We start from the raw sequence: 10,175 nt of genomic DNA, 5'->3' as shown, positions 1-10,175 counted from the left end.
CGCAACTGAATGAAGAGATCATTCAGGTCTCACTAGCCAGTGGTGATCAGGTCAACATTGGTCCCCCTTAAAAAAAAGTTCTTCAATCTCAGGCGATTACCATGGATACAGATGAGCCTATCATATCGCTATTGCTGCATGTTCAAATGTCGGTGTCCTGGGTATTTTGTGAAGAGGTAGCTCTGACGATTATTTGAGGAAAATATCAGCTTCTTCTGTGCACGTCCGCAGTGACCAGGCCTCGCATGCTATGTATAGCTCAATCGGATGTTGACATGAACTGGTTCCTGTCAGAGTGCACATGTTCTCAAGGTGAGACTTCGCGGTCAAAATGCTCAAAGAAAAGCCGCAACGACACCCTATTTTGGTATCAAAATTTAAAATTGTTATTATTTTGCTTTCTCAAGGTGATAAGTAGAAGTTTATAAAAATATTATTTCACCATCCATGTTAATCGTCAAGTTATAAGGCGGCAAGGTGAAATTTTCAAAATTTTCATCGATGTACAGGGTGTCTCATGTATTGTGCTGCCCCCATGTTCTCATGACTGAATTACTTGATAACAATAAAAGCTGGCCAGATGTATTCTAGAAGCGACAAGCTATTCAGAAATGTATAGGTTTATGTGTGAGAGTGATATACTGCAAGGTCGACAGCCACTTGAACAGGGGTATGCATGAAATGACGTCGCGCCATTTGTGGAGCCAGGTAGGCCCGGCCATTGCACTGGCTAGTGAGACCTCAGGGACTGTCTGACAGCTGTGATTGTTGACCCGACGTCATGACATCATGATGACGTCATGGCATCCTTGTGACGTCATCAGTGACATCGTAGCCTGAGGTCTCGTTAGGGAGTTTTTCCCAAATGTACGCGATGATGACGTGCCCCATTAACAGGACGTAACATCTATTTTAAAATGCGTTTCCAAAGTGAATGCATGAGGACAACCCATTTGTGTCGTATATCACTGGAAACGCCCGATTCCCCTGATTCTGCAGGATGTTAAATCGGGCATTTTATTTCTTTAAATAAATCATAAGCGTCGCATTTGCTCCTAGCTCTGTTCACCATCCCAGATGGCAATATTGCCAATTGGGCCAGACAATCACGAAAACCCCCAAATATTATACATTTCTTCCTGAATAATTCTTACAATGAGCATTCTCCCATGAAAGACAGTTGGTTACGCTACACAAAGATCAAAAAAAAAATGAGGGTCAACCATTGAACTTTTGAGATATGTTGAATTTTGCACAAATCAGCGAAAAACGCACCAACTGGCACTGGACGGCATTTCAACACGAGGCCGACGCACATCCCAAGTTCAGTGTACACATACGTCGGCAACAACAGTAAATGCGTAGTTTCTTGTTAACTGCCTATTGAGTAGCGCCCTTGGTTTCAGAAACTCAAAAAAAAACATGTCTTTGCCAAAACAACTGCTGAATCAACACTGACATACTGCGAGGACCGAGAAATCAATGATTTTAGGAACTACGGTTAGGGGTTTGAATACAAAAAAATCCTCCCTAATGAGACCTTAATTCAAATTCGCCATTGCTGACATCGTTGGCGCCAAAGACTATTTCTTTTGACGCTGTTGACCTCGCTTCTAAAAACATTTTTGAGAAAGTCATTCAAACATTAAAATCAACTACGAACATTATCTATTATATCACCGATCTATATAAATACGATATATCAAGAAAAATCCTTGGCAATATTGAATTATACGATTAGCTTGGAACTATTTGTACCCAATTACCCTTCTGCAGGCGTGACCTCGTCACAATCATGGCGCTTTTTCAACATTGCGACAACCTGAACAACAAAAATCCCACTCTTTCATTAAAGCCTTGATGGCCTCGGGGGTTAGACGGTTGCACTATGGATTGGATGGTCACGGGTTCGAACCCCGGCGAAACTTTTTTTACGTGTTTTTTTGAAAAACTACTTGTTGTTAATCATTGATGTACGTTTACCAGGCGCGGATCCAAGCGGGTGCACCAGACGCACGGCTCCTAATTGATGTAAACTTTTTTAAATTGACCACTCATGAAATTTTGGAACACACCTGTCCAGGAATTTTCAGAGCACGCTCCCTCTTCTTCCAGTTGCTTGATTCGCCGGCCCTCTTATACCACCATCTTCTACCATTATGAATACTAGCATAATACCCGTGGCGCGGGTTGTTTTAGGGTGTTGGCTCTGTTCACCATCCCAAATGGCAATATTGCCAATTTGGCCGGACAATCACGAAAAACCCCAAATTTTGCACAAATCAGCGAAAAACGCACCAACTGGCACTGGACGGCATTTCAACACGGAGCCGACGCACATCCCAAGTTCAGTGTACACATACGTCGGCAACAACAGTATTAATGCGTAGTTTCTTGTTAGTCGCCTATTGAGTAGCGCTCTAGGTTTCAGAAACTCCAACAAAACATGTCTTTGCCAAAACAACTGCTGAATCAACGCTGACATACTGTAAGGACCGAGAAATCAATGATTTTAGGAACTACGGTTAGGGGTTGGACCTGATCCTGCATGCTCTGTTGCTCATGGCAACAAGAGAGGACCAAAATGAAGGATTTTGGCTACTGGGCACCGTGCACTGATGGTATGAAGCAACCATGTGTGCCTGAGTCATGAAGGTACAGGAAATGCGGTTTCGTCAGGAGAGACTCATCAGATGCGTGTGGCGACAAAGAAATACGGTTGGATATACAGAGGTATCCTGATAGCGGGACCGCAAGGAGTCAATTTCTCCCCTTGATTGACCTAGAGTAGATCTTGGTCAGTCCATCCAGGCAGTATGGCCCGCTGAAGGGCGGTCTGAGCCAAGCAGTTGGCAAAATGTGGGTCTAGATGGTTAAAAGTTTAACCTGTGAGCCTAAAGAAAATACGAGAAACCGGAGAGGTTGAAACAGCTGGACTGTAAAGGAAATAAGTATACGGAGGGAAATAGTATTTAAATGACGTAGCAATGTACGTATATTTACCTTGGGAACATGAACTCCACAGGGGCTGGGTGCACTGATGAAAGCTTCACGGATCTGAAGCCCATTAATAATGCACTCTGAAGTGAGTGCGGGGCCCTAGCCCCAAATGGTTGCGACAAAAATCGACCACTTACGAAGATGGGAGAGTGTGAGACTTCCTCATCACAGGCACTACAAATGTGCAGTGCCGAAGCCAGAGCACCCTCGGGTGTTCCCAGACAGTGGACACCAAGGAAATAATAACAAATGATGTTGACGTGGCAATTTGGTGTCCACTGCGCCTGCATGACCGCAACTGAATGAAGAGATCATTGTGGGTGCGGGCAGCGAAACTATCAACAAACAACTCATAGGACTCGACGGGATGATTTACTTTAATACGAATTTCTGTGTCGTCCGTGAAATCTCTATGAGTGCCTGAACTATTGTACTTTGCATAGATGTGTTTCGTTGTCCACAACAATACTACAAAAATATCAAAATGACGAAAATTCGAAGGTTAGGCGCATGCGCGAAGGCAGCGCGGGAAAACGACCCAGTTTCCGTATCCGCAGTTCAGCGTCACTTTTTGAAGATTACAAAACTGCGCTAAGGCGCACTTACATGGCTCCTCAAAATTACCTAGGGTGATTTTCCTAACATACATCACATATAAAAACACAACTTAATGTATCAAAGGCTTGAACTGAACTTCGGCAAATTCCATGAAACTGCTTAGAACGGTTACAAAAAACCCGGAATACTAAAGGATTCCAACTGTAAACAACAAAACAAATGACCAAATAATTACTTGAGAAAATGATACGAGCGAATTTGCTCCTCAACAACTCAAGCCTTGAAACACGGTCCCTCATTAAATCAAAGTCCCGATGTTCTCTCCTCTAGGGAATGACATTAAGTCCATGAAATTGCACAACGTCCAGCCCAGGACGATTTCCAGTCATTATTAACGATACTCTGTCTCCCTGAAGAACATTGGTCTGTGGTTATACTATGATAGCTTGAAACAAAATCAACATATTTCACTTGTAATGAAGGGGAGAGGTCGCCAGTACTTCACCCTTATGAAAGAGCCAACATGACTCGATTTTCACACACATAAGCGCTTGGAACCGTCGTATGCTATCCGATTTTAATGGCTCCTCATGAAACGTATGATCCTATACGTACTCCTCTGTGGCTCCTCGTCACAACTATGACTAGAAATCGTTAGTGCAGCTCTTTATGCAAGTACATGTCCTACTGCTCCTAGTCTCCTTCACAAATCAGCACAACCTTCTGTACAGGTCTTTCAAAATAAGTGGTGGCTTGAATACGTTTTCCATTTTTGTCCAGAGCGCGATCTCCTACAGCAAGACGGACTTTACGGACATGACCGTCCTCGTCCACCACGACAGCTGCTACTCTACATAGCCTCCAGAGATTGCGAGGTAGCTCATCATCTTTCATGATGACGATGTCACCGACTTTGAGATTGCGCACGTCCTGATTCCATTTTGGCCGTTCTTGCAGGTTATTGACATACTCCTTTCGCCACTGGCACCAGAAGCGATTTGCAAGATGTTGCACGCGGCGCCACCTTTTCTTTAGAAGTAGGTCCTCTCGTGGAAAGGTGCCTGGTGGTGGAATGATCACCCGAGATTTCATGGTCAATAACTGATTTGGTACTAACGGCTGCAGTGAGGTAGGATCGTAAAGATTGTCTGTAGTGAGAGGGCGCCCATTGACGATGGCCATCACCTCATACAATAGAGTGCGTAGTGACTCATCATCCAGCTGTGTTCCTTCATGTAACAGCATCCCTGCCAAAACGTTGCGTACTGAGCGTATCTGGCGTTCCCAGACTCCTCCGTGATGGCTAGCCCGGGGAACATTCATCCGGAAATCAAGATCACATTCTTCTTTCAGCAAGTATTTCCGTATTTGGTCAAAATCCATTTTTGACCAGGCCTGCTCTAATTCGTTTTTCGCTCCTACGAAGTTGGTACCGTTATCACACCTAATAAGTTGTACAGCGCCGCGGACAGCTATCAAGCGTCTCAACGAGTTGATAAAGGAGTCTGTGGACATGGAATTAAGCGTCTCAACGTGTATTGCCCTCATTCCAAGACAGGTGTACAGTACTCCCCATCGCTTAATCTCCTTTCTGCCCTCTTTGATGGTCCAAGGCCCGAAAACATCTACACCGCAATGAGTAAAGGGGGGCGCTGGTTCTAGTCGATCGGTTGGGAGGTCCGCCATCTTCTGCCCTTGCAACGCACGTCGTAATTTTCTGCAACCGACGCAGGTATGTATATAGCTTGCCACAGCACGTCGACATCCGAGAATCCAAAACCCAGCCAACCTGATAGCATTTACCGTCATCCCACGTCCTGTGTGTCCCTGGGCCTCATGGAAGTGCCGTATGACCAGGGTTGTTACATGATTGTCTCTAGGCAAGACCGCAGGATGTTTTACCTCATTCGGGAAGTCAGCCCTCCTAATCCGTCCACCCACTCGTAGTACGTCATCTCCATCCAGGCAGGGGTCCAGCTTACGCAATCTCGAGTTGTCCTTCAAGACTGGCTTCCTATCGATGGCATTTTTCTTGGTTGTGACATTGTCCTTTGTACGTCTCAACTGCTTCAATGTCTCAATCTCTTCTCCGAAAGCCAGGGCTTGTATCCTTTTCACGATCTCCGTCTCAGCCTCTTTTAGATCGGATGTGTCAAGTGTCTTGGGTTTCAGCTGTGCTCCATTGGCTTTGTCCCTCAAACGGCGTTTATACTGAAGACAGGTGGCAATCGAAGTCTTAGCTTTGCTCCAGGAAGAGAAACGTGTCAGGCGATCTGGTATGAGGCCTGGTTCTGTTTTGGTGACTTTGGTGACCAGGGCAACACTTTTCACCTCAGGGTCCTTGGGTGATAGTGCACTCTCAATGTCAGATGCGTCTGGCAGTTTGGTCTCCCAAAGGAAGGCAGGTCCGGTCAACCATTTTGTCATCTCAGGCTGTACAAATCTCGTCGCAGTTACTCCCCTGGAACCTTCATCTGCTGGGTTATTCTCGCCTTTAACGTGTCTCCACTGGTTCGACTTGCTCTTGTCCCGAATCTGTTGGATTCTATTCGCGACATAGACGTGGAAGCGTTTTGCATCGTTCTGTATATACCCTAGGACTACAGTACTATCAGTCCAGAAAGTCTCAGAGTCTATCTTGTAAGTCAGCTCTCTCCTGACAACAGCACTCATATTCGCAGATAGCACCGCAGCTGTGAGTTCGAGTCGTGGTATGGTGATTGGGCGTAAAGGAGCTACTCTAGCCTTTCCCAGGACAAGACTGCAGTGAACTCTTCCTTCTTGATTTACCATTCTTACATAGGAACATTGTCCGTAAGCAAGCTGCGAAGCATCTGAGAAATGGTGAAGACCTATGGATGTGACTTCACCAAAATCTGCTGGTTTCAAACAACGAGGGATTTTCAGCTGATCCAAGGTAAACAAATCATCTCTCCAGCGTTCCCATCTCAGTAGTATGTCTTCAGGTGGTTGACTGTCCCAATCTAGGTCAAGAGCACAGAGTTCTTGCAATATCTGCCGGCCGATCAGAAGCACAGGCCCAATTAAGCCCATTGGGTCATAGATGGTCCCAATAGTTGACAGAATACCACGTCGGGTGTTGGGGCGGTCTCGCAGGACGATCTTGAACTGAAACGTGTCGGATGTTACACACCAGTATATATCCCCAGGGCCCGATCCAGTGTAGGCTCATGAGTAGTGACATTATTGCTCTCAGTTAGTAGGCGCGTACTATTCTTAGCGGCTCTATCCTTTTCTGCTACACTCTGGATCACAGCGTCTGAGTTAGAATTGATCTTGTGAAGGTGCAGTCCTCCCTCTTTACACAGTTTCTGAGTGTTTTCAAGCAAGTGTATGACCTCTCCATCGCTTGGTAGCGATGTTAGGCCATCATCAACGTAGAAATTATCTCTGATGAAATCAGCAGCCTGGTGTCCATACTCAGCTTCATAGTCATCTGCCAGTCGCTTAAATCCAAAGTTGCAGCATGATGGGGATGATGTGCCTCCAAAAAGGTGCACAGTCATTCGGTACTCCTTGGGCTGCTCATCGAGTTTACCATCGGACCACCATAAAAATCGAAGATAGTCTCTATCCTCCTCAGCTACCTTAAACTGATGGAACATTTGTTCCACGTCACATGTGATTGCTACGGTCTCTTGGCGGAAGCGGCAAAGGACGCCTAGTAGGGAGTTGGTCAGGTCTGGTCCCTGCAGCAGATGTTTATTTATCGAGTGTCCGGCACATTCTGCTTGGCAATCGAAGACGACTCTGACTTTGTCGGGTTTCTTGGCATTCACGACTCCAAAATGTGGCACGTACCAATGCTGTGAGGAGTGCTCTTTTGATGACTGAGCATCCAATGGTACAAGCTCGGCATCACCCTTATCGATCATCCTTTGCATGAACGCTACATACTTATCCCTGTAAGCCGGTTCCCGGTTGAGCTTCAACTTCAGCTGATTTAGTCTCCTAAGCGCCTTTCCCCGACTCTCTGGTAGCTCTGGTCGGTTTCCCTTAAAAGGCAGTGGCATCTCGTAGTGACCATCGGCACGCTGCACTATGCCAGCATCAAGTATGCCCATGAACTTTTTGTCTTCATAAGACTGTGGTCCGCAACTGTCCTTGACATCAGCGTCCTTGAAATCAGACTCGAGGATGGTGATGATTTCTTTAATACGGTTTGGCATGACTAGTGTTCTTTGTTCTTGGCAATGTTCAGCGCTGGTTTTGTCACCATACGTAACAATTCTATGGCTCACACCTATGTTGTCACCCGTCATGTCGATTTGATTCGGATCTACGGTTCCTACTATACCCCATCCCAAATCCGTTCTCTGGGCATAGGGTGCATTAGCGGAGAGGGCTATAACTTCTCTTGGGGCCAAGGCCTGGGGGCAGTTGTACCCGATCAGCAGCGCGACGTTGCAATCCTGGAGTGGTGGCAATTCAGATGCAATCCTAGTCAGGTGGGGCCACACATTCGCAATCTCAGGGGTGGGAATGTGTTCCCGGTTCATCGGCATCACATCACGACTGAAGGATGGAGGCAGATTTATTTTCAAGTCACTGTTCATCCCTCTGACGACCAATCCTTTGACTTTAACAGTTTCTATGATTTCGTTTTCTCTAGACATGGTCGACAAACTCAGATGTGACTTTGTCCCAACCAAGCCAAGCGTTTTCCGAGTGTTCTCTAATACAAACGTGGTATCGGATTGAGTATCCAACATGGCGTACGATAGTATCTCATACTCAGGCCGGTCCTCGTGAGACACCCAGACCGGTACTATCATGGAGCTCTTACTGACCGATGCACTGTCACAACCGCCAACATGGTTGATTCCGCTATGTTTGACGCTGGCCCTTTCTGTCTTATCTTCCTTCAATCCACTGTCTTTTACCATACTGTTGACCTGGATAAAGCGTGTCTCATCATGTAGTGCAGTAGGGTGAGTTCTCTCACACTTTTTACATTTGGAGCGTCTCTTGCAGTCCTTAGCTTGGTGTGCCTTTTTCATACAGGAAAAACAAAGACGGTTTGCCTTGACAAATTGCTTACGGTCCTCCAGTGTCTTCGCCAAGAACACCGGACAATCATCAAGCATATGGACCTCTTCACAGCAAACGCATTTCTTCTTATCAACAAAGGAACCTGTCATAGTGGATTTTCGATGGCTGTTCATGGGTTCAGTTGTCTCAGTAGCAAGGGAAGACATCTTTTCATGGCTTCTCTTTTCATGCCCATGCGACGACCCTGTTGTAGGCTTGTCCCCTGTCCTGGCGTTACCAGTGGCACCAGAGTGAAGAGACTGTAGCGACGTGATAGGATCACAAGAAATGTCGGCTTCACGAGACATAAAATCAGCGAACACACGAAAGGGTGGAAACTGTTCAGTTACGAGCTTATAGTCTGACACTTTTCTCCCCCATCTCGATACTAACCAATCTGGTAACTTGGCCAGTATTTTACGGTTTTCACGACAATCGTCCAAAATGCTGAGATAACCAATGGAACTCATTGCTGTATTACATTGCTGTAGGAAATCACTGAGTTTCCTCAATCCCGTCCCATCACGATTTCCAACCTTGGGCCATGACTCCAACTTCTTACGGAACGCATCAGCAACGACAAATGGCTCACCAAACCGTTTTTCCAAAACCTCCTTTGCTCTAATGTATGCCTCCTCAGTATCCATGTACAGGTAACCTTCAATGGCCTCTTTGGCGGGGCCCGACAAATATCTCCGTAGGTAGTGTATCTGTTCCCTCTTAGGTATCCCTCGACCTTCTATTAGTGTATGAAATGCCGCTTTCCATGCTGGGTACATGAGGGGATCACCGCTGAAGACTGTGGGCTCGGGTGGTGGAAGCCGTCCGATCGTTATCTGGCCTGCAAACATCTTAATGAGTTCCCCAAACTGATCTTCCGAAAAGGGCGGGTTCATTGTAGGCGGTACCTGGGGAAACGGTATCCCAGGCGGGTGGCTGTTCTCAACTGTTGGTTTGAAGACAGGTGCTTGTGGGTCCAAGTTCTGCTGTGCCGATACCTCCGGTGGGGGTCTGCTAGTACTAGTTGTGTCAGCATCCTCATCCGTGGGAGTTGTCTTGGCGGTGGTACTGGCCACTGCTACGTTAGCAAGGAGCTGCAAGTTGGTTATTAACGTTTCATCTGAGTCTACTGGTTGTTCCGCGAGTCTCCGAACTTCCTTACGCTTGATTTCCCGTTCTAGTCTGAGCTTTTCAAGTTCGAAAGTCATTTCTCTCATCTGTGTTTCTATTTGGTTGCTTCTCACCATGTGCTCCAATTCTATCTGCAACTCCACTATCTCGAATCTGGCCTCGCTCTCCTCTCTACTTAGCTTCGACATCTCATCAGCGTGGCTGTCTCCATCCATCTCGATTCTTGATCATAGAGATTTCACTGTGGGTGCGGGCAGCGAAACTATCAACAAACAACTCATAGGACTCGACGGGATGATTTACTTTAATACGAATTTCTGTGTCGTCCGTGAAATCTCTATGAGTGCCTGAACTATTGTACTTTGCATAGATGTGTTTCGTTGTCCACAACAATACTACAAAAATATCAAAATGACGAAAATTCGAAGGTTAGG

The 10,175-nt window shown here is 46.1% G+C and overlaps 2 protein-coding genes across 2 annotated transcripts; both read right to left on the bottom strand.

Annotated features, from left to right (window-relative positions):
* Positions 1-4,251: 4,251 nt before the first annotated feature.
* LOC135499945 (uncharacterized) lies at positions 4,252-6,351 on the bottom strand. The gene has a single exon (XM_064791015.1). The coding sequence runs from the start codon at positions 6,349-6,351 to the stop codon at positions 4,252-4,254; it is 2,100 nt and encodes a 699-aa protein (XP_064647085.1).
* Positions 6,352-6,704: 353 nt separating this feature from the next.
* LOC135499944 (uncharacterized) lies at positions 6,705-9,956 on the bottom strand. The gene has a single exon (XM_064791014.1). The coding sequence runs from the start codon at positions 9,954-9,956 to the stop codon at positions 6,705-6,707; it is 3,252 nt and encodes a 1,083-aa protein (XP_064647084.1).
* Between the last annotated feature and the right edge of the window lie 219 nt (positions 9,957-10,175).

This window comes from Lineus longissimus, chromosome 15, assembly GCF_910592395.1.
Source record: "Lineus longissimus chromosome 15, tnLinLong1.2, whole genome shotgun sequence".
NCBI classification, from domain to species: domain Eukaryota; kingdom Metazoa; phylum Nemertea; class Pilidiophora; order Heteronemertea; family Lineidae; genus Lineus; species Lineus longissimus.
The sequence above is the reverse complement of the archived record's forward strand: the minus strand, read 5'-3'. Positions and strand labels throughout refer to the sequence as shown.